At 33.8% G+C, this 25,592-nt stretch overlaps 2 protein-coding genes across 5 annotated transcripts; one reads left to right on the forward strand and one right to left on the reverse strand.

Moving 5' to 3' along the window:
• The first annotated feature begins 10,992 nt into the window (after positions 1-10,992).
• On the forward strand, positions 10,993-16,559 carry LOC127842956 (uncharacterized). Of its 4 annotated transcripts, none has more exons than XM_052372754.1 (9): positions 10,993-11,181; positions 12,024-12,206; positions 13,448-13,564; positions 14,090-14,248; positions 14,512-14,616; positions 14,733-14,762; positions 14,911-14,976; positions 15,207-15,291; positions 15,499-16,559. In XM_052372754.1, exons 1-9 carry the CDS (start codon positions 11,124-11,126, stop codon positions 16,148-16,150), a joined length of 1,455 nt encoding a protein of 484 aa, XP_052228714.1. In that variant the 5' UTR covers positions 10,993-11,123; the 3' UTR covers positions 16,151-16,559. The 4 variants fall into 4 exon arrangements, with proteins under 4 accessions (XP_052228714.1, XP_052228715.1, XP_052228717.1 ...); XM_052372755.1 differs by having other exon boundaries at positions 12,024-12,203; XM_052372756.1 differs by lacking the exon at positions 10,993-11,181 and adding an exon at positions 11,588-11,779.
• Positions 16,494-22,318, reverse strand: LOC127842957 (uncharacterized). Its single transcript, XM_052372758.1, has 4 exons — positions 22,156-22,318; positions 19,257-19,367; positions 18,662-18,749; positions 16,494-17,640 (listed from the first exon to the last, which is right to left on the reverse strand). Exons 1-4 carry the CDS (start codon positions 22,208-22,210, stop codon positions 17,523-17,525), a joined length of 372 nt encoding a protein of 123 aa, XP_052228718.1. The 5' UTR covers positions 22,211-22,318; the 3' UTR covers positions 16,494-17,522.
• Positions 22,319-25,592: the final 3,274 nt, after the last annotated feature.

Genomic DNA, 25,592 nt, shown 5'->3' on the forward strand with positions numbered 1-25,592 from the left:
GTTTAGAAATTGTGAATGTCAAATGTTGCATTGGTAATCATGAACATTAAAAAGTGAATATTTTGAAAACAATGAAGTACGTTACAATTTAAGTTATACAAAGCAAATTTAATATGTAAAACAGCATGCGAGAGGTGTACAAAGCAGCTTTCCATGGGTAAACGACTCAGTGTGCTAAATCAACTGTGAAGTCTTAGCAGATACATGCACTTGCCTAATAATACATGACAGCTTCTACGACTAAATACTTTGTCAAAGAATGAACATGGAAAGATTGTTCACGCTATGGAGTTTGGCTTGTAAACAGAACAAATGATACACACTATTTAAACCGTGTGGTTATTTTTGCAAAAATGTGTTTTATTATTTGTGTTGGATATTTTTTATTGAGAATATGACTTTAATTTAAGGTTTTTCATATCATTTGCCACATGATATATATGTGCATGATTCACAAGTTACACAATTGTTTAGTCTAGTGTTCGTAAGTTTGTCAGTCCGTTATAATTATAGGGACTTGTTAACAAATTTCGTATTTTAACATGTTAATAAAGGTATAACTGGATAAGAAAATCTCTACATTTATTGTATGTTCAAGAAAATATAAGTTGCCGTCGTCATGATTATTTCAAAATAGAGAAAAAAACATTAAATAATTATCATTCTTTTTTATTTGTTTACATAATTATTGTGTATGTTTAACGTTTTGTTAGCGAAACACGTATGGATTCATTCACCACGATTGACCACATGTAACTGACCGTAGGCTTTCTTTGATACGCTTTCTTCGCTCAGTTGCGTTCTTTTCACAATTTGGCAACTCTGTGAGTCACTATCTGGCGATAATATACGTTCCACTGGGAGCATTTCGAATTAGTTCACGATTGGATCTTAATCTAACAAATTCGTGTTCGTCGAATAAATATGTTTTTGTGAGAAAAATAAGTAACCTTAAGTTTAACAACATCAATGCGTCCCGCTCGTTAAATACGGAACGATTCGAATGGGTTGCGATACATTTCATTTGCTTTATTGAAGGTATAAGACCCACGATTTGACCACCATGAAATAAATACTGCCGGAGAGACTATCAGCATCATTAATTCAACAGATCGCAGAAGTGCGTGATAGAAAGCCGTGGTGTTTTTCTTGCATTTGATTGACTGCGACCACTGCAATTCGGAAATACGAATCGATAGCATTTTACGATACAATACGATCAGATATGTCATGTGGATCCCAATTTACATTTTTTGCAGTAAATCGTTGTTATTTCGAACTTTCAGAATCGTCCTTAATTCTCAAACGATCAACACGACTTACACTATTGAGATTACGAACTGATATTGAATGATGTGATAAAATCACCACCATTCATCCCTTATTAGACCACGATTTTAATCGTGGTGCATATCGTTCTTGTAGCAGCCTATGATCATACAAAAGGAATGTTTCGAATGTATTTTTAGCATATACATGTCGATAGCGAATTAAAACTACAGGTAACTCGGTTTCGGAACTCTCTCAGTGGATTTGGTTATCGTGGTTTGAACAATATTCATGACTGTATTTGTTGACCTTTCCACATAGCATAAGCTTTATTCTGTAAAATCATCATGTAACAAAAAAGATTAGTTTAAACATATTTATTTATTATGGCAAATACTGTATATACAAATCTTACTCAATATAAGCAGAAAAAGGAATGAAAAAAAAATCAAGTTCTTACATAGTTTCTCTTCTTAGGATTAATATTTACGCATGCAGGTGGCAGTGTTAAAAGACTTCCATTTTCATGATCTACATTTTCTATGACTACTGCATCTGGTAAGTTATTCCATTTTAGAGTGACTGCGGGTATACGATTCGTACACAACTTCGAACTTTAAAACAAGGTTCTTATATCACCTGAGCCAAAAACTCACACATACTCAATACGGTATGACTACACGTTTTATAAACCACCGGAAAACAATTACATTGTATTAACCCATTTATGCCTAGTGGACTCTTCCATCCTTCTAAATTTGATAAATTATTTCCAAAATTAGGGATGTCTAGTATATTTATTTCTATATTTAGAATATTTCGTAAAGAAATTCATTTAAGCAAACAGCGCAGACCCTGATGAGACGCCACATTATGCGGCGTCTCATCTGGGTCTACGCTGTTTGCCTAGGCCTTTTTCTAGACGTTAGGCATAAATGGGTTAAGAGAATAGGTCGAAGAGTGTCGCATTATATGTTTAATGTATTAACTGGGCATATTTATTCTTGATGAAGAAATAGTTTTAGAATGAGAACCACACAAATATTGGAAGAAGGAAGAAATGTAAGCAAAACTTTGATAATTATGGGATTCGAAACAGAATCATCTTAACATTTCAGTTTGGAATAATTAAGCTGACGATGAAGCTGTCCTCTTGCACATGTATTGTCAGCAATTGCGCGAAAACAGCACAACTGTTCCAAATAAGTTCATCGTTTTCTTTGACTAACGATTTCCATATGAGTTGATTTATTAACGGATTGGTGAATTTGAATTACACGTATCTTTTTGTCCTTGCCATCGTTCTTTGTTTCTTTTGTGTTTGTCATTTAACCACAATTATTTACAAAAGATTGATAGAAACGAATATGCACACACATGCAGTCAACTGCAAATACGACATTCCATTGCAAAATAATTACTTTTATTTCCTTGTCAATCAAGCAACAATCCTACATCTTAAATGACACGAGTTGTTTTTTTTTAATTTTTTAACAATGATATAATAACATCGTTTTTTTTAAATAATTAATATATGATAAACAAACCAAAGCAGTCAATATACTCTTACCAAAAGACTGACAATATCAACATAAGCAAGTTAGATTTTCCTACGTAATATTAAACATTTGAACCATTTTTTGCTTTTGTTTGCATTAAAACTTTAGACCAGCGCAGTATGTTATAACGACAACAACAGAACTCTCCAAATTATTCAATCGTTTCGCGTTGCAACGCTTTATAATTTTCAGGGTTTTAAATCAATTACAATGTACAATTATTCGAACACAAACAAAACGGTTTTTTGAAATCATATAGAATCTATTATACATGGATGAATAATCGACCAAAGTCAATGGAATGGACTTATCTATTAAAGGGGTCTTTTCACATAATTTGGTATTCACAGTTGATCGGGTAGTTCCGGATCTCGGGTAATTCCGAATCAACTCTATGATTTAATTAAAATATTAGTCTAAAAGATATTGCCATATCAATATAACTGTGATTTTTGGAAAATGTGACCAATTTCAAGCAATAAAACAGTTTTGCTTCTTATTTCAACGGTGTTTTCTTTGAAAATCACACTTTGGCAACTATCACAGTCGTGTCATTTTACCGTCGCACCGTCTGTCTATAACACGCGTCAACAATTAAAAGACGATTTAGAAGCACATTTCCTTGGTAAATGCTTGTACATTTGGTATGAATTTGTTTATTTATTATTATTTTCAAATTCCTGGGAGTGCTTTTAGTGTATGTTTATGATTTATGGAAATAAAAGCATGGAAATTGCACCTCGTGTACATGTCAGTTGCGGATCAGCTAATTGGGGAAAATCTCAAAACAGTTTATTATTGTTTAAATACTGTGATAGTTATATTTTAAAGCTCTAGCTACCACAAAAGTTTTTGTATATATATATGAAAGGAAAAGTGCCTAGTTTCTCATAAATTTGATATAATGTTTCATTCGAATGATTTAATTATAATACTATTTTGTGACTTCAATGTCGAGAAATACAGAGAATAAGATTGAATTTTGTTTATTCTGTCTGTGTCTGGCTTTCTGCCCTAAAACTTAAACATTGCTCATAAAATGAAACTTTATGGACCTGGTTCTCCAAACTTTACATGTTCTTGCATCTGATTGAGATCTATTATGCAAACCAGTTATGAGGCATTAGGTCTAAGTCACAAGGTCAAGGCTAACACATACAGTAAGCATTTGTTGAATGCATCTTGGTTTGTTTGTATATATATGTGTGTAGTAATAAGTTATAACATTTAAAGGTATAATAGCGGAATAATGAAAAACCAACGGAGTGCTATAAACTGTACTATGGAAAAATATATGGATTAATAAATAATGGTAAGATGTTACTAGTGCTGTAAGGAGATTGGTTATATTTTAAATATTTATCCTATTTTTAATGTGTATTAATGCTGTGATTTTGCTTTTCAGATAATTGTCAAGTTGGACTGATGGGCCCTAAAAAGCACTGGTGCTCTGCACAGTCATTGGCAAAGAGGCTGAAGCGGATACTTTTATATATTTTTACATTATTGTTATCCTATTATTGTTAAATGTTGCCATAATATGTTATTTACCAAAAATTTAACTAGATATCTAGTATTGTCTTCCATTTCTTTACCATTTTTATCCCAGAGGTACTGGTTTATGTTGTGTTTATTTGGATACTTTTATTACATTATTTTTACATTATTGTGATCCTATTATTGTTACATGGTATCATACTATGTTATTTACCAAAAAAGTAACTTGAAATCTAGTATTGTTTTCCATTTCTTTAGCAAATTTATTCCAGAGGCACTGGTTTATGTTATACTTTTTATGGATGCTTTTATATATTTGACATTATTGTGATCCTTTTATTAGCAAATGCATTCCAGAGGTACTTGTTTATGTTCAGTTGTCTTTTTCATGCCCCCGGATCGAATGATCGGGGCATATTGTTTTTGGCCTGTCTGTCATTCTGTCCCAAAACCTTAACCTGAGTTAAAGTTTTTAGATAACTTTTGCAAAACTTGATATTTGGCATGCATGTGTATCTCATGGAGCTGCACATTTTGAGTGGTGAAAGGTCAAGGTCATCATTCAAGTTCAAAAAAGCTAATCCAAGGAAGTAATAAGCTTTAAAGGGAGATAATTATCTGTACCTGCCAAATGATAAAAAAGTCAAAGCAGCGCAATAGGGGGCATTGTTCCTGACAAACATATCTCTTGTTATAAATACATTTATATAAAGTTCTGTATTTTTTAGGACCTTAGTTATAAAAATATTTTCTAGGCATACATAAAATGTTCTAGTCATAAGCATATATGTCATATTTTCATACAGTTTGTACATTCTTGTACATTGTGATTCTATTGTTGTTAAATGTTATCATATTATGTTATTTCCCAAGAATGTATCTTGAGTTTATCAATAAATTGCTTGTATTGAGTATTTGTGTTTGTTTTATATAACCAATAATACAGAGGAATCCATTTCAAATCAAAACATAAATACTTTCCAACAGCTTTATTCTACTGTGTACATCCACACACACTATGATGTTTTTAAATTGTCAGACAGTAATTAAACTGAAACAAACGAAACTATCTGATGTTTTATTTAATACATGCATCATTTGTTCGGACAGTCAAAATAATTGTTGACAGTCAAAATAAGTTTTGAGATAATCCCTGACCTACATCTTCCCAGTAGTCCGAGTGATCCGAAATTACCACACTCGATTCAGAACTAGCCGACTTAATCAAGTGAATAAGTTCAAATTGGCATCAGAAATGTATTGGCAAGTATTAATAAATTAATATGGCCTGAAAGATGAAATATTTTGCCTCAACAAGTACTTTGAAAGCAATTGCTTTCTTTTAAAAATATTAACACCATTATTTACGCTAGCGATCCGGAACTACCCGACCGACTGAAGTTTATTGAAGTTTGTTATTAAATGCTGTATATCGTTAAATGTAAACATAGGATCTAAAAAGCTACAGTACAAAAATCAAGAATAAAATTATAAAAAAGTAAACCCTCAACATGGCTCAAAAACTTACACCTGAAGTCCTCGAGTAAAAGTCTGCCATTTAGACCACTCGAACATCCGTGCTCGAACAATGAAGGATGTATTTTATATTTTATATAAGCAATCCTCGTAGTTTCACGAAATATAACGACAACAACAGAACTTTCCAAATTATTCAATCGTTTCGCGTTGCAACGCGTTTTATCCCATCATCAGACGTGCATTGTCGAAATAAACCACTGTGGGATAAATTTTCCTCTATTTCGGCAGTGCTGAAATATAGCTGTCACGCGCGGCGGAGAATGGTCATATTACTCGGAATCAAATATAAAGTAATCATTTTTAGTAAAATCGAATCAGATTCAACAAAACAAACAATTTGATACCATAATGTAATATATTTTTAACAAATAATGCAACTCAAAAAGCAAATAAACATTCATTACAAATATTAAGTGCGCGTACTCGTGACGTCATTATTAACACGTCATACGACACAATGCATGTTCTTTCACGCTAAAGCTGCAGTTGTTTAGTGTTTTTTTTCCCATTATTTCTTTAAAATCGGGGACGTAGAGGTATGATAAACAAAAAAACAGGTTAGTTTCTGATCTTTTTGTAATGTATTAGGCTCGGCACGATTAAAATAATGAAACAATGTTTGCTTAAAATAACTTTGGGATTTTCCGTGTAGTTCGATTTTCCTATTCTATTTTTATAATTAAAAAGAAATAATTTACGACTAAGAAAATTGATGGGATAAATCGAATACAAGGTCGGTGCCGAATAAAGCAAAGTTTATTTTGCTCGGCACGAAAATCTGAACCACTCGCCAAGGCTCGTGGTTCAGATTTTCTAAGCCTCGCAAAATAAACTTTGCTTTATTCGGCACCGACCTAGTATTCTCTATTTATTCAATCATCAGACGTGCATTGTCGAAATAAACCACTGTGTAATACATTTTCCTCTATTTCAGCAGTGCTGAAATATAGCTGTCACGCGCGGCAAAGAATGGTCATATTACTCGGATTCAACTATAAAGTAATCATTTGGAGTAAAATCGAATCAGATTCAACAAAACAAACAATTTGATACCAAAATGTAATATATTTTTTAACACATAATGCAACTCAAAAAGCAAATAAACATTATTTACAAATATTAAGTGCGCGTACTCGTGACGTCATTATTAACACGTCATAAGACACAATGCATCTTGTTTCACGCTAAAGATGCAGTTGTTTAGTGTCTTTTTTCATTATTTTTTTTAAATCGGGGACGTAGAGGTATGATAAACAGAAAAACAGGTTAGTTACTGATCTTTTTGTAATGTATTAGGCTCGACACGATTAAAATAATGAAACAGTGTTTGCTTAAAATAACTTTGGGATTTTCCGTCTAGTTCGATTTTCTTATTCTATTTTTAAAGAAATAATTTACGACTAAGAAAATTGATGGGATATATCGAATACTAGGTCGGTGCCGAATAAACCAAGGCTCGTGGTTCAGATTTTCTAAGCCTCGCAAAATAAACTTTGCTTTATTCGGCACCGACCTAGTATTCTCTATATATTTTTCAGGTTTTTAAATCGTCAAAAGATGCATAGAATGGCTATTTAATGGCCCTATTCCACTAAGAAAACAAGCCAACAAATCGCTTCGATTTATCACATTCTTTAAATCGGGTAGACTCGTGAAGTCTACGATTTAGTTACGATACTGGTACGATTCAGTTACGACGAATCGTGGGTTTCGGTTGAAGTCTTTCGAATAGGGTCGCGACTTCACTACGATGTGTAAGATTCTACTGCGACTGCACTACGAACGATGCAGATCGAGCACCACTAATGGCCCTATTCCACTTCGAAAACAAGCCCACGATTCGCTACGATTTATCACATTTATTGAATCGAGAAGACTCGTGACAGTCTACGATTCAGTTATGACACTGGTACGATTGAGTTACGACGAATCGTGGGGTTCAGTTGAAGTCTTGCGAATAGGGTCCCGACTTCACTAAGATGTGTAAGAATCTACTGCGAGTGTAATACGAACGATGCAGATCGGTCACGACTAAGCTAGGACCTCACCGAACGCATTCATGAATTAGGCGCCAATATCTATTGATATTGATTCTAACACGGCACGCGACTTGTTTTCTATATACAAAGAGGGAATTCAATTGTGGGTTATTCTGCAATAAATAATGGGCGGAGCTTAATGTTTCGAAAATAGTTCCGAATAAATAAAGAAAATATTGCAGATAAATGCACGTGCTAAATCCCGCTCTAAAAGAAATGTAATAAATGATTATGTAGCATGCATATAAATGTAATTAAACAACAAATTGTATATTTAGTGATAAGTGGCATAACTACGCCTACAATGAATGTTATTTGTTAGGAAACGTAATTAAGAAAACATTTATAGCATGTCAGCTTTTCAGTTGCATCAATAAAAGTGACGTCATTTAGTTTCTACGATTGTTGTTCTTAATGAAAGTTACGTCATTTGCACAATATTTATGAATGAAAACAACGTCATATATTTGTACAATTCAATGACGTCTATAAATAGTGAACTTTGTAATTAGAAGGGGGCAATCGCACATTCTCGGACCTTACCGTCAAACATCGGATAAGTATGATAATCTGCGAGGGGTACCGAATGAGAAGGGGGGAGTATTGAAAAATAGAGTACACGTCCAAAAGCTTGAACCAAATCAATCAAAATCGTGTTAGAATCGAAATAATATTTTTCTATGATAGTTTGTTGTCGAATAACCCACAGTAAGGAGTATAGATGCGTGTTATCAAATCATTCGTGGTTCGCACTCCTAATTTAATTCCTAGTCATCTATACTCCTTACTGTCGATTATTCGACAACAAACCACGATAGAAAAATATTATTTCTTAATTCTAACAAGGCACGTGCCAAATTTTATATAAACAAAGAAGAAAATCATCTATGGGTTATTCTGCAACAAATTATGGGCGGAGCTTTATGTTTCGAAAATAGTTCCAAATAAATAAAGAAAATATTGCAGTAAAATGCGCGTGCTAAATCCCGCTCTAAAAGAAATGTAATAAATGGAGCATGTGCATAAATGTAATGAAATATAACAAAATGTATATTTGGTGATAAGTGGCATAACTACGCTTACAAAGAATGTTATTTGTTAGGAAACGTAAATAAGAAAACATTTACAGCATGTCAGCTTTTCAGTAGCATCAATAAAAATGACATTTTTCACATTTAACTGATATATTCTTTCACAAAATACTATCTTAAACATTTAAAATGTATCTATTCTGCTCGTACATATCGAGAAAAACAGCGATGTGACAGACTTTCTTGAAATGCGAATCTCCCGAGAGTTCACGGTCATATGACGTTATTTCTATTTTTAGAAACATATCATGTGGTCAAGTGTTTTCAAATTCAGAATGACATTTCCCGGAATTTTAGATTATTCTGGCTTGTTTTATAAACAAATTGTAGTGTAAATACAAACTCAAGGTAAACATTATTTAAAACTACCTGATTCACGCTGAAATCAGTCTTATAATCCACCAGACGTAAGTTGTTAATCACAAATAAACGATTTCAGAAAACGAAAGTAATGTTTACAATTTCAGCAAAAAATGTCAAGGTCTATCCGAAAGTATCCAAATGAAAACTCGTCACGTTACAAAGCGACAATGGCGTCAAAATTGTGAATTTCAGACTGATGAGAGTTATTTTCATCTATTGTAAGATGCATTTGAAACATTTGAATATTCCCCGATGCAGTTATTTATATTCATTCACCAATATACGTAGAAATGTATCCAAAAAAATTAACTTTCTTTGATTTATAGCGTGACATAAATATGTTACGACTCTGGTTGACTTTCGATACGGGGTTGGCTTCAGCGTACAGGTATGTCAATACTAAATAAACTGTACGCTGAAGTTTCTTTAGCTATATTTCCTCAAAATTATCATGATTAAAACGAAAAATTGCGAATCTGAAACAACTTTTTTTTTAAATTTTGTCAGTTAAATCAAACGTGAAAAGCCCCCTTGAAACAATGATCGATAGTTTATGTTATATGAATAGCTGTTTACGTGTACATACCTACAGAACACGGGGGTGTTTAAAGCTTTACTTGATTGGTAAACGATCCATTATATGTATGCATAAATAATCCCTAATTGCAAAAGGTCTGAATAAAGGGCGTCAATGATAACACCATGAACTAGCAAAGACGGAATTTCTCGAAAACCAAATGAGGATGATAAACTATTTGAATGTATAAACAAGATTCCTGGACTTTGGTTTGCATGATAAAAATGAAGTTGGGAACATTTGGACGCCATGGTGTTTTGCATTGTCTATACAAATATCTTTGGGAATAAATAAATAAATTTGTTTGAAAGATTCAAGGATTTGTTTTATTCATCGATATATCGTTTTATAATGTGCATCGTATAATTTGTTTTGAATTAAACTGATAACTTGTTGCTTGATATTTTAGGAAAAGATGTCGCGTTTTACATTTGACCAGTGCTTATAAATTCGAAGAATATATCTCAACTGAAGCAATTCAAACACGAGTATAATCATACTGTTATGAGCAACAGAAAAAAAGTTATTGCAATCTCGAATGTTACTTTGCAACAGAATACAATGTTTTCGGTATAAATGTGCAGACTACGTGTAAAATAGAAATAAAATAGTGTATGCAGTGAATACGTATATTCTCAGCTCATATTGGGGATTTTTTTCTAGTGACACATCTAATAAATACAAAGTGAAATTATGAATGACTTTTTAACAGAGTCGTTATCAATTATCGTTTACCTTTTTGTATTAAATATGCGTTAATCGTTTGAGAGATGAGCCATAGTAGTTTTGATAATTGTTTTGTATGCCGAAATTTTTCAGCTAAAAAGCACAGCCAGTAAAAGTCATATAGTTACATGGTTATAAGTTTTAACAATATTGATTCACATTTTGATATAATCCTAAACAAATGAATTTATCTTGTGCTCAACATATCACTCCAATTGTATTCTTTAATCAAAACTATTGTTGTGAAATGACTAATATAGTTATCAAATTTTGCGTTATCAGTGACAATATTTCCGCTTGTTTCGCCAACGCTTATCGATGAAATTGAATAAACTCGCTCAATGTTTTTGTTTGATAACTTTGCGAAATAAAATTAATAGTTAACACACAAACTTCATGTTTCGTGAATTATTTCGAGGATTTTAGACGAAAATAATTTTAATTAGATTTTTTACGCATCGGGATGCATTTAATATCCTCTTTTGTGGCTTGTGTATGGATGTTTTCATACTTAACACACGGTCAGATATTAATTTGAGTACCTTTTTATAATTAATAAACGTGGTAATAAAAATGTAGTACATATTGTCGCTCAACGCTTAACATATGCTTGCCTTTAACAAAAACAATGCGCAATAAATAAAAACGCTTGAATGTTATTAAATTACAGTTGGGTTGTAACCATCAGAAAATATTTGATCATTTAAAGTTGGATGTAGTAGATGATTTTTCGTTAACGTTATTTTTCACTAACGTGTAAAGATTGTGTATGTTCATGTTATTTTCTTTAACTGTTTTTACAATACGTGGATCGGTTATGTTAATAATCAAGTGCGTTATACCAAGGGGACAATTTTTTTATCTTGTTTATTCTTAAACTAATTTTTTTCTTATTGCAAGGCATTACGTAAACTAATAAATAAATGCCCCAATCTGTGAACAGGTCCCTATAAACACAACCGTTTATCAAGTACATTGTTAACATGTCAACATCAGTAGTTGTACAAGCACGACAAGAACTGTTGTAACTTTGTATACTACTGGACAAAGCTTCACAAATTATACAGTCTACTCTCGTTATCTCGACATCGCACATCTCGATTTTCTCGATACGTCGAGGTAAGCTCGATGTCACAATTTTTTTCCTTCTTAACGCCTAATCGGATATCTCGAGCTCTCGTTATCTCGATATTTTTCTTGTTCCCGCCGACTTCGAGATAACGAGAGTAGACTTTATTGTATATATATTGGTTTCAAACGTGCATATTACAAAAACACTTAATTTAACTGTCATTAAAAATAAGTTTGTGTTCCATCATCTTCAATATTTACAAATAAATTTCAATGTTTGTATACCTTACAGGTTATCTCATGTGCAGCAACTCCTCCATAAATTGGACAGACGCAATGATTTCCTGTCACGATGCAGGTGGTTTGCCTTTAACTAAAGAAACACCCGTACTGGAACGATTTCAACTTTCAAATACCTCGTTTTGGACAGCAGACTATATTGCGAAAGACTACGTTCAAGACAATTATGCTGGTGGTAAAGTCTTAGTATATGTTCGCTATATTGCTCCTTATAATAAATTGTCCACATGGTATAAGTGCTTTTTAACGTTCGGACAAAATCCAAAGTGTGTTGTCCTCCTATCCCGTTTCTACGGTCAACAATGACATAACACGGGGGATAAATCTAGATAAATCTGCATCCATCGATAAGTGCTAAAGTTGATCAAGCTAGTCGTTATCTTCTCAATCGTAAATGTCCACAGACTGTTGACAAATAGTGTGTGTGGTGATAACAAACTAAAACATATTTGTAATTGTCACGCGATCGTGATGTCTTCATCGCTATACATTTTTGTATATGTATACTTCAAAAATCAATAAGTCTATAATATATATTGTGTGTCATTTCGATTACCAAATAAGGTTCGACCAGGATATTCTATTCTTACGAATATACTCCTGTTGTATATTTTATTATTTAAATGTTTTACTCTATATGTCATTTTTGTACCAAAAAGTGGCACACGGTATATTTATTGGGCTAGGTTATTAAATATCTACCTTACTTGACTCATGCTAACTGTTCTTATCTTACCTTATTTCGTACCTGAAAACACATTTTTAAATAACTGCTAACATAAGTCATTACTCGTCACTAATCCAGTTAACGTGTTTGCGTACTTCCGATGAAACAAACTTGTATAGATTCCATCTCGATACTTACGTCACGATGCAAACAATCGCACACTTTATTGCATGTATATTTTAAGTTTGTTGTTAAACTGAAATCAAAATGTGACTTTAAGGGTACTTTCAGTTCAATATTCCATTAAGCAGATATAAATACCATAGAAAAACATCGTTTACGCTACTACGATAAGGATCTGCTAGATCCGTTTGAAGATCGCAGGTGGTGAAATAGCTCAGTCATTAACAGTACTCCTGTGAAGATTTATCTTGAAATTACGTTTACGACAATATTGCCGCTGTCTCTGATTAAAGATCAGCAATTGTTCGTAAAATATGCGTATGCAACACTATTAAGAAAGCAAAACCAGACAAATAGTGATTAGATTCATTCGGTTTCGAGTTTTATTGTTGCAGCCTCGCCAGATAAACTGCCTCCATCGAAGCACTGACCATGTAATGTCTTTATCATAACCTAAATATAAAGACATCATATAAGATTAAGAAGTATGTACATATTTCTTGGTAGATGTTATGACACATTTTTCAACAATACATAATGTGCACGTTTACATCATTTTCTTGCAGGTCAACTGATTGTGTGTTCCTTCAAGATATTAAGCCTATCGGCTGGTTGGAGCGGTGAACTCAAAAACAATTGCTTCTTCAACCGTAAATACAGCTGCTGTGATAAACCCGATACGTGTAAGCTTTTGTAAGCACACCAAATAAAACACGTGTAAATAATGCTGTACGAAATCAACCGATTAAGTTTTAATGTATTCATTTAAATTATGTAGAGTAGTGTTATACTTTCTGTTAAGGTCTGATATATGGGGAACAATATTGAGTGTGCGCTCCATACAGTTTAATATATTGCTTAATTAAAATTATATTTCATGCTTTTATGAGCTAAATTGTAGGCTGTCAAGAATATTTTTCTGGATTACATAGACATCTTAAGTGCCTGTTGTGAAAATGTGTTTAACAAGAGACATGTTTACAGTATTGAACGAATGCGCTATGTTTGTATTATTATGCGAAAACTAGGGAAGTGTTTGTGTATCGACCTCATTCACAGGTCATCATAAAGAACATACCAGAACATAACAAAATATCACACTTAAAATTATCAACAAAATTATTTATAATGTAAATGTCGACGTTAGTATTATCTTTTTGAAAGTATTTACGATTTAAGAAAATGATTAAACATGTTGATATTTAAAGGTGACAATTCGACATGTGTAAAAACAGGACAATGGCTTGATGCTATATCTTGTAATACTTCTAACACAGAGGCGTGTTTGAAGAACGCGACAGAATTTTTAACACCCGGAGATTATTGGATAAGAAAGGCGCTGGCTCTCTTGAACCGAACGTATAACGGTAAACTTTTAACATTCGATATTTTGTTATCGCCAAAAGCTTTATCTGAAATTTCATACAAACGATCAATGCTCACCCGTACAAAAATGCAATCTGCGATGTCTGTTAAATAGCGTTATTAAATATGTTATAGTGTTTAGGTCAATGTCAGTGTATACTATATTTATTTTATGCTGGAAAAAAAACATATTTTGTGAAATCTATATATACTTCAAACCATATTTTGTAAAAGCTAAAGTGTGTTTGAACGTTTACTTTTCAAGGTGAACAAAGTCTTCGACCAAGTAAATGCGGTAGTTTTAAAGATGGCGTATACAGTGTCGGAATATTCAACTGCACAGACAAACTGATATCAGCTTGTTACTTTAGTAAGCTGTAATATATTGTTTTAAATGATTTATAAGATGTCAAAATATTATTTTTCCTAATGTTGAATTAAAGGTCATATCAATACATGTATATGATAGTGACATTTGGTTTTCAGATTCTACCAGTGAAGAAAGCAAAGTATCAGGTAATATATCATTGACATTACCATTTGCATTTCGTTTCTCCATTTTAACTTAGGGTTTATAAAGAACATGACTTGGTCAGAAAATAAAACTTAAAAAAATTGAATGCGAATTGTATATGCCACACATGAACATGTTATTGTGTTATAGCTCAATACACACATTGCGATTTAATGCTGCCAAATCCGCCAAATATTCGTCATGGGCTACACCAGGGTAAGTGTTCCTTTTATCCCAGTTCTTAACCTGTATGCCATTACATTTTCTGCCCAAAATGTTATCCAGCGGTTACATTCATCAACATTATACAGTGAATATTTAATAATTATCATAAAACTACAATCATTTAGTTAAAAGTAAAGAGTGCTAGCGAAAACGTTAATTATAAAAAAATATATGCAACCTAAGACATATAATCACACTGCACTTACGTTTTAATTATATAGAATCCCCTCTTGGAATCAGCCTCGGAGTCGGGATTGGCGTTCTTGTTTTAGTTATTCTAATCATAGCAGTCATTATATACTTAAGGTTTGTATACTACATTTTAGTTTTTCGAGAAGGCGCAAGTAGTTAAAGTTGTTTGTACGACCTTGTTTGTATAATAATCTTTTTGACTATAATGAGAATTTCATGGAAAAATTTACACGGATGGTTGCGCATGATGTTTGTCGGATTGTTGTTCGTCAATCTATTTTTTGCCCCTTTGTCTGAAAAAAATATTTGGATTATTTCCAGAATAAGGTTGCATGAACAAAAAAATGAACCATCTGAACGAAATAAAGAAACTCATTTAGACAACGTGCACATGGATGTCGATAATCAAGAATCGGGGAAAACTGAACAGAATATAAACATTAACGATACGAAGGTATATTATGCCGTTCCCGATAAAAGAAATCCGTCGAAAAAGTCACCTGCTATTAGAAACGGTAATGCAAACGGTAACCAAGATGACATCGTAAGGGGGTCTGATTACGATGACTATGACATAAACGATGCGAAGCTATATTATGCCGTTCCCGATAAAAGAAATCCGTCGAAAAAGTCACCTGCTATTACAATCGGTAACCAAGATGATATCGTAAGGGGATCTGATGACGCTGACTATGGCATAAACGATAAGAAGCTATATTATGACGTTCCCGATACAGGAATCCCGTCGAAAAAGTCACCCGGTATTACAATCGGTAATGCAAGCGATGACCAAGAGGATATCGTAAGGCGATCTGTTGACGCTGACTATGACATAGCGCATGTAGATCAGGCCAACTGGTCTACTCCTGCTGAAGGGTTTAATACACTTGACGAAGGAGATTATAATGTTTGCTCGCATGGACCAAACAAGCCAACAGTTTTCATTAGCGATTATGACCACCTTCATATTTGAGAGTATAACTCAGATGCAACATACAAAACATGTACATTTGCACAAACGATGTTGACGCGCAACATATTCAATTTGATCGATTGTAAGAATAATGTCATTAAAGAAAAGTTTTCAGAAGAGACATTATTGTAATAAAATAATCGTTAATTTAAGTGATTTTAACAATGTCATAATCCCTACAGTGAACTGCAAACATGACAATAAATACATACTTTACTTCTTTTTGAAAACCATTGAATCCTCGAATGTTTTAATGTGTTTTCTCACAGTTTTTTACCCTACAGTGAAAAACGACAAAACGACTAAATAAGTTTTGTTCAATTTGAAATCCACAAATTCATCGTGTGTTTAATTATGTTTTATTCATATCTAACATTTCGGCTACAATAAACGGTTCATATCAAAATCATTTGGTATTGTATCGTCAGAAAACCTGCTTTTCTTTTTTTATGGAATATTCGGGTATGAACACAAATGTGTATTGTATTGCTGGCACATGGGCCGGGTTGACCGCTCACGGGGAATGAGGGCTCGCTGTCTCGCAGTGGAAGAAGAATATTTCAATATGATACCTTATTGACGAAGATGTACAGTTAAATAGATTTTCCTTTCATGTAATTATTGTCTGTAAATATGGAAAGCGAAATTATGGAAAGGAGCAATTCAGATTTGTCAAAGAAATATTTGAAAACTATTGGAATATAATAAGTATGGTCCTTATCAATGAATATAATTTAATGGGGATATTTGTTTCAAACAACTTTTTTAATGTCAGATAATACTCTAATTCAGTGCATGATTTGGTAGGTAGGGTATATAACTGCAAATCTATAGAAATCACTTAAGCTCAGATATATATTAATTAATTAGTTATTCGTCATATATGTGATGATGTCGTAATGTAAGCTGAACAAGCAAACATTCAACTCCACGTATATAATGGTGATACAAAACCAAACAGGGACCCGTGTACACATTCAGGCGTACTTATTTGCCTGCCAAAAATTTAAAATTGTCATTTCATGATGTAAACTCCACTGTCACCAAGAACGCGTGGTACGATATCATAAATAACATAATTAAAAACGTAGAAAGACTCTAAGCTAGAAAGGTAAATGTGAAATACATATATCGTCGAAGTTGGTTCTTTTAGTATAATTGATAGGTTCAATTGTAAATTACTCGTAATAAACTTGATTATAAGCATAACAATCTCGATGTTAACTTCTTCTGAACGAGCAAATGCCATTGATTGTTAGTGATTCTTAGACTGGGAGTTTAAATAATGCAACACGATTCCGATTTCGGAAACCACACTTCCTAAGGCCATTAGTTTACGCCAACATTCATAAACTCGACACTTATACATGGTCTAAGATAGTGTCGTATACGAATTCGCAAACTCCGTCGTGTTCAGCGATCCATAAAATTCATCCATGTGAATGGAACCCGGGTTGAAGTCTTCACTGTTTCGTTGAGCGACATATTTTCTAAAATAACAAACAAAATACATGTACGCCTTTGTTTTGAATGTTTTCAGATTTTAACCAAATTTGGACACTGAAGCGCGTGTGTTTGATATCAAAGGGTTGGGCTGTATTATGTAGGACATGAAGTAACCAAAATAGTACACAATAACATTGCATTCTTTTTATGCCCCCGGTAGGGTGGCATATAGCAGTTGAACTGTCCGTCCGTCCGTCCGGTCCGTCCGTCTGTCTGTCTGTCTGTCCGTTCGTCCGTCCGAAAACTTTCTGTCTGTCTGTCTGTCTGTCTGTCTGTCTGTCTGTCTGTCTGTCTGTCTGTCTGTCTGTCTGTCTGTCTGTCTGTCTGTCTGTCTGTCTGTCTGTCTGTCTGTCTGTCTGTCTGTCTGTCCGTCCGTCCGTCCGTCCGTCCGTCCGTCCGTCCGTCCGTCCGAAAACTTTAACATTGGCCATAACTTTTGCAATATTGAAGATATCATTTTGATATTTGGCATGCATGTGTATCTCATGGAGCTGCACATTTTTAGTGGTGAAAGATCAATGTCAAGGTCATCCTTTAAGGTCAAAGGTCAAAAAACTAAATCCAAGGGATGTAACAAGCTTTAAAGGGAGATAATTTTAATTTTATATAATGTGGCAGGTTAAGATAATTTTTCAAAGCGGCGCAGTAAAGGGCATTGTGTTTCTGACAAACACATCTTTTGTTCGTTATACGTTTATACTTTCTGAATACTTTTTTGAACAAGGAAGAAGACAATCTTGTGTAGGAATAGAGATCATACCAAGAAGTATCATTTTGTCTATTCGACTAAGATTTGTTAAAATAGAAAGTTGTAATGTCACTCTTTATAATGTATTAAGATTTGTATAATTCGAACATTTTATCATTAAGATATAATCGGAGACTTGTTAACATAACAAACAGCTTAGATCATTCATACATTAAGGTGTTATATTTTTAAACGTATGAATCAAAAAATATATTTTAAAACAAAAATTGTGTTTCTGCTCATAACTAGAAAGTTACCTTCGATAGTAGAACGAACCGGCGCCAACAAAGATTGCGATTGTCAAGAGTCCAAAGCCAACGCCGAGTCCAATATGTAACCCTAGCCCTACGAATGAACAAAAAGTTAAGATTTAAATTAATAGGAATAAAACTAAATTTAATAGTCATTATTTCGTGCGTAGTAACATATATGTTAGTTCAATGTAGAGCGAGCTATTGCAAAATGCCCGACTCAGTAGAGATAGAAATAGAACATCTAATAGTTGCATTACATGAGCAAATCTTACGTTTTAATGTATAGTTGAATACAGATAGTTTTGTAACAGTTAAAAATGAAAATTGTGCATTTATCGAAGTTGAAATATGACAAGACAATATAATTACTAAAACTTGTTGGAAAATGACTTCACAAATCCATCAAATAAGAAATTCTTCAAATAGATAAGCGTGCGAAACTTAAGAACTGTAATCCTGTGTGTGGGGAGATCCCTCTCTTAATCAGTTACATATTGTAATAAATGAGTTGTTGAATATAAGTTGTGATACAACAAAAATGAACATTGTGTATCGGTAGTGTACGATAATCCCCCAATGTTTTACTGCAACTTTATACCAGAGGAAGCATCAGAATGTTCATATTGATCTGCGGAGGAGTTATACGGCGTGCTTGTTCCATCCGCAGCGACCGATATTGCCATTGTTATGCAAGAAAACGCTGCGACGGCTGCAAAGAGAACAGAATCGCATGCAAAGCTTGCTGATTAAATAATTAACGCTATTATTTAAATGCAAGAAAAGTGTAATAAATTAGCGGAAATCATCTATTTCTTGGACTTTCGAATTCAATACATCCCAAATATGTATTCAACCGCATTGACATATACGCTAATATTTAGCATACCGTGGAAAAATAGCGATATTGCAGCCATTTACTTAGGAAAAAATGAACACGACTACGTTGTCTTGACTGACACTTGCCGAATCAACAACGAAACGTTACTTTAACGCCTGATGTCGATGTTGTTGTATTTTACTAAAGCACGTAATATCCCAATATAAAAGTATTATTTTACATACGCATATATGCAAACGTATAAAATGCACTAGTCCTCATGAAATGATTCAATTAAGTTTCAAAATATGTTTTGTAATTTTTACCAGAGTACATCCATATAATAATGCAATATATTCTACGTATACATACACCGCAATAACGACTTTCCCGAGTGTGCTTTTGGAATTCGTGAACGCATAAACTCCACATATTTTCGACATTTAAGTTTTTCATTTCTTAACAAATTTCACCACAGAAATAGATCAATACACACGTTTAAAACTTTTTGTAATTAAAAACATACGTTTGCGCCAACAGATTGTATGGAGTAATTGCAAGCGCAACTTGCTATGTTTGAATGTCCATTAAAACGTTCTGAAACTTGTCGGAAAACACTTCGAGACGAACTTCGAATATGCTTCAAATGCAATACACCATGGCGCGCAAGAAGTTGCTTTATAATGGTTGACAGACATACCACTACATCATAATGGAGTTGAAGAACGTGAAACGCAACATTAAAATATAGTCAGATACGAATCAAACTATTCCTTTGTTTGATATATTACACTCACAAAAGCTACGTATTTAGAAGAGATATCGCGATGTCAGTAATTTAATTTAATTTTAGTATCGGCTGATGAATTAAAAGGCTGGTAAAATAAAACGAATTTTATGCATAACTGTCACCAAATCGATTTTGCTGTATAATAAACACAATTCATTGCATCTAAAATCGATTATAATTCATAAGTGGCAGGAAAAGAATCCGACTTTTTCTACCAAATTAATGCCATTTCCTTTTTTCTTCAATAATTGTAGACACATGTACAGGGGTAATGTACAGGGGTATTAACACTATTTTAGTTTGGTAATAATTCACACAGTTAAATACTTGTTTTAAAATATACTGAACATTTACTCTTTTAACATCCGCATATAGATCTCACCCTCACAAGAACAGTAGCTGACTTTAAAAAACAAGAAATATCTTTAAAAAAGATATACGGCGTTGATTGTGGTCGATGTTTATGAACGATCAAAAGTTATCTCTATGAGATAAAAAGTAGCGGATGCCTTTTTTCTGCGCAGTTCTTAGCTACATCACAAGCAAATCAATTACGGGGTGTTGCGCCAGATTTCGTGGCTTATTTTGCTTTATGTGATATTATTACTCAGATATCTTTATTTACAGAATAGAAAAACACAAGAAACATGAAAATAAACGAGTGCATATAGGTCAGCCGGCAATACTCGAATCTTATTATAGTATAGTGAATTATTGTGCTCATGGTTAATAAACTGGTCTAAATGGATAAATATTTCTAATTAATTTTATCAAAATTGGTCCTTATCATGCAAATGTTGAAAACATATTAAAAATCGATGATTGACATACCACAATAATATCGCCGAATATCTTTATTTAGTATCTTTCTGATCAAAACAGACTTCAATTGCACAAAGTTTACGAGACGGCGTTTATATAAAGATTTCTGCAACTGACCGCAAACTGACCTTGATACCTTGCGGATTGGAATGCAATGCATTAAAGTTAGGTAACAATTCTGCTGCTGAAACGACGGCTTGTTTACGCCAACTGTACACGACCAAGGCAACAGCTGTGCCTAATATATTGATATATCGACAAAGCGACTAAACGAACTATTTACTCCATCAGACAAAAATAGCATAGATTCCATTTTTTTCTTTCAATGAAAAGATCGCAACCCCTTCTGCGAACTCCGGTGATGAACTGTATATAAACTCTGACTTTCACACACTGGCCGCGAATTGACCCGAAACCTCGCGGGTTGAAATGCAATGCAAGTAAGTACTAAATATGAGAATAAAGCCTTTAGTATAAACGCTTTTGCGCTGGTAATTCTCTGAAAATAAAAGGTGAACGCACAAACTGTATTTATGTCGAAAATTGATTGTAAAATTGTTCTATCTATTGAGCCTTTTCATTAGAGATAAAATTGTTTCATGCAGTAAAACAGTGTTACAAAGACGCGGATATGTTTCCAATGTTCTGGTGTTATACTCAAATCAGCCAATGGAATAAATGAAGTGTATTCATTCGTACCTAGCCGCGGGAAATTTTATTTGAATATTATTGGACACTTACAAAGGTCAAGTCAGGGTGAAAAGCTGGCTTAATACAGCTTACGCCGAATAATCATGATACAGGTGTACACGTAGATAATTAAATAACTACCTTTAATAATGTGTACTACATCATATTGGCGTTTAAACGATCAATCAATGTTTTAAAGCATGAACTACGTGAGAAAGGAACATGTTCACTACATGATCGTATTGAAACAATATATAACTTTTTAAGTTAATAATTGTTCTTGAAATCGAAACATGTATTCCTCACAAGACGTACATTATCTATAGAAATGTATCTGAAACACACGACCATTGAATTTCACGATACTTCTGCACATACCTGACAGTATATGGATACAAGTCCCAGTTGCAGAAAGTACTTCGCTAGCATCCATTTACATTGAATACCATTACGTATATAAAAAATACAGAATTTATTATTCGCTACATTCACAGTCGTCGCTGTAGTAAATACCGAAATACCTGTCCTATAACTATGATAAATCTCTGTATACATATTTGGGTAAACTTTATCTTTGCAAAACAAGTATTATCGAATTCGAATCTAAAATCAAACACATGTAAACACAAGTGGAATGTTGTCTCTTCATTCGATTCCGGATGACTAACAAGCGTATTTAAAGGCAAACACTTGTAAGTTTATATGGCTTTGTAAAATATGTATAGCGCAAAATAAGAACTTTATATTTACATGTTAAAAATACTACTACTTCCACTACTACTACTTCTACTACTACTACTACTACTACTGCTACTGCTTCTACTACTAAAACTGCTACTACTACAACTAGTTTAACTTATACCACTTCTATTTCATCAACAACTACAACAACAACACTAACTACTACTACTACTTCTACTACTACTACTACTACTACTACTAATACTACTTCTACTACTACTTCTACTACTACTACTACTTCTATTACTAATACTACTACTACTACTACTACTACTACTACTACTACTACTACTACCACTACTACTACTACTACTACTACTACTACTACTACTATTTCTACTACTACAACTACTACAACAACAACAAAAACAACAACAACTACTACTACTACTACAACAACAACAACAACTACTACTACTACTACTACTACTACTACTAATGCTGCTGCTGCTGCTTCTACTACTACTACTACTACTACTACTACTTCTACTACTACTACTACTACTACTACTACTACTACTACTTCTACTATTATTACTACTACTACTACTACTACTAGCACTACTACTACTACTACTACTTACTACTACTACTATTCCTACTACTACTACTAGTACTACTACTACTACTACTACTACTACTACTACTACTACTACTACTACTACTACTACTACTACTACTACTACTACTACTACTACTACTACTACCGCTTTTCCTTCAGATTTATTTATTATATTGAGCATGGGCGTAACAAGCCCTCCGAGGATGTGCAGGCACATTGAAAAAATATTAGCTGGGGCCAGGAGGCCGCAGGGCCCCCGGTGGGCCCAGGGCAAAGCCCTTGTCAGGGATCCAGGGTGCCGAAGGCCCCGGAGGCTCCTGAATTATACCAAATTGATCAGAGGATAGGAAGCTATCCTCAAATACAAGACCAACCGATTTACGATCAATAACATGAATCTTTTTACTTAACTAAAGCCCGCCTAAAGGCCAGTAGTTGGCGCAGACGCGATTTTTCTCATTATATTTTAAAACAAATAAAGTAATCGTTTCGGTTAAAACGTTTTTAACATGTATTAATTTTTATTTTAATTATATACAGTTTTGGCAACAGATGGCAATTCGCTAGGTTCAGAGGAACTGCATGTTCCGACTCTTGGTAGAGGCAAAAGTGTTGATCACTGTTTTAATGTCCACTACACTTTCCCGGTGGATGTGTAGCACTGCAAGCGCTGTAAGGAGATCCTCGCCCATGGTAGAACGAATGTACATCTTAATACGCTTCAGCTAAAGAACCGCTCGCAAGATGCTGATGTTGCAGGCATAGTGAGTAATTCAGTGAGTATCAGCTGAATAAGTGGGTAAGCGCTTCCACAAGCATTCAGTTCATCAAGCAATGTTTTGAGCTGTTTGTCTGCAACCATTAGACTCCATCGGACCTTCCATCGATTGACCTCTTGGTCCAGCTGTTGACGCTCACACTGGAGTTGCGCTGCACAGCATTCGTACATGGCTGATATGTCATTATCTGTGACAGACTGTACCCTCGATGAAATGAGCGTCTCAGAGCCGCGAAAATAAAAACGTAAGATGACAAAACATATAAGACAAACGTTCAAATCCTATTTGAAATCCAAAATATTCTTCCTGTGAGTATTCTTAAGTAAAATTAACTAGGCCAAAGCAATAAAAAAGTTGCACTTTAATTATTAAAAAAAACAACATTACCAAATAAGTGCAATTGTCTGCCGAACCAAACTTTCATAGCTCTTTCAGTGTACGTCAAACTTAACATGTAGAGAATTTTCTATACGAAAATACAGTGGTCTAGATAAGTATTAACAATTACCGGTCCTCATTCCGCAGTATTCGGTCAGTTATTTTCTGCAAGAGGTGATCTAGGAATTGGTAGTACAGGATATGCGCCAAAATGTCCTAGAATAGGAGGCAGGATGGTTGTCCCTGTGCTGTTATTTGCTAGTTCTGCGAGGCGTTGATGGCATCACCTTTATTTGAACAAATAATTTCACATTTATACAACTTTTGAAGAAAGATTGCTAGCTGCTGTGAAGTAGTGTTATCGTATACGATTGATATATAATGATATTGTACTACATAAAATTGCGTTATTTGTTTACGTAATTACGAAACACACAAACACATGTAGATATAATCATGTAAGTGGTTACTGCGATGCTACACTGCAATCTTCAATTTTTGGTCTTAAATATTTATCTCCCGTATATTAAAAGATAAATTATCACTATGTAGGCGAGTGAATGGGACATATTTATCATACACACTTTTAAAACAAGTGTAGCTTATCAACATTATTATACGCGTTTAATTGTCATTACATATGTATGTTCTGCTATTAAATACTAACTTCCAAGGAAGCTGCCAGGTCGACAGCCTCATCGAACAGGGCGTCCCAGACGGCTGGGTCTGCTCTCTCGTTCTTGAGCACCTGAACCACGGCCTGGGTCTCGCGTACGGCCTCAAACAGATCCATGCTTTTCTGAAATAAAAAATATTTTGTTTGTTAATACCCAAAATATATTTTTAAATTAAGATATGTTTCAAACTTATAACAAAACTTTACAACTAGTAAAAAAAGCTACATTTGTAATGAATTTTTCGTACGATAATTTATAATTATTATCATTATTAATATTGTTTAATGAAAAACTATTCAGTACTTTGGTGTGTTCTCATTCCTCCTTTGACGGAAACTTGAAGGTGCTTCGATCGGTCCATTCTTCTGAAAGGATACGACGCCGGTAATCATCTGACAACGTTTCAATCGAACAACATGGATCTGGATATGACGGTGGAATCAGTGGCGTAGCCAGACCCACATTTAAGCCGAGGCAGTATCTTAGGTCATTCTAGGGGGGTCTGTGGGCATGCCCTCCCCCCCCTCGGAATGTTTTTTTTTTATACCTAGAACGTCTATGGTTCGTTTTAAAGGCCATTTAAACCACATTTTATACCTAACTTATCGAAATCGTGGACGCTACATATGACCGTTTAGTATCAATAAAGTTAACAAAAAGTCTTCTACAAGTTTATTG

The sequence above is a fragment of the Dreissena polymorpha genome, chromosome 8, assembly GCF_020536995.1.
Source record: "Dreissena polymorpha isolate Duluth1 chromosome 8, UMN_Dpol_1.0, whole genome shotgun sequence".
NCBI lineage: Eukaryota > Metazoa > Mollusca > Bivalvia > Myida > Dreissenidae > Dreissena > Dreissena polymorpha.

What these genes read in the sequence shown, in the direction of transcription:
- LOC127842956 (XM_052372754.1), top strand. Translation starts at nt 11,124, where the DNA reads ATGCATTTAATATCCTCTTTTGTGGCTTGTGTATGGATGTTTTCATAC. An exon ending in CTTGAACCGAACGTATAACG is followed by an intron (nt 14,249 to 14,511) that starts GTAAACTTTTAA and finishes TTACTTTTCAAG; the next exon opens with GTGAACAAAGTCTTCGACCA. An exon ending in GATATCAGCTTGTTACTTTA is followed by an intron (nt 14,617 to 14,732) that starts GTAAGCTGTAAT and finishes TTTGGTTTTCAG; the next exon opens with ATTCTACCAGTGAAGAAAGC.
- LOC127842957 (XM_052372758.1), bottom strand. Translation starts at nt 22,210, where the DNA reads ATGGATGCTAGCGAAGTACTTTCTGCAACTGGGACTTGTATCCATATA. An exon ending in TTGTATCCATATACTGTCAG is followed by an intron (nt 19,368 to 22,155) that starts GTATGTGCAGAA and finishes TTCTCTTTGCAG; the next exon opens with CCGTCGCAGCGTTTTCTTGC. An exon ending in GGTTCGTTCTACTATCGAAG is followed by an intron (nt 17,641 to 18,661) that starts GTAACTTTCTAG and finishes TTGTTATTTTAG; the next exon opens with AAAATATGTCGCTCAACGAA.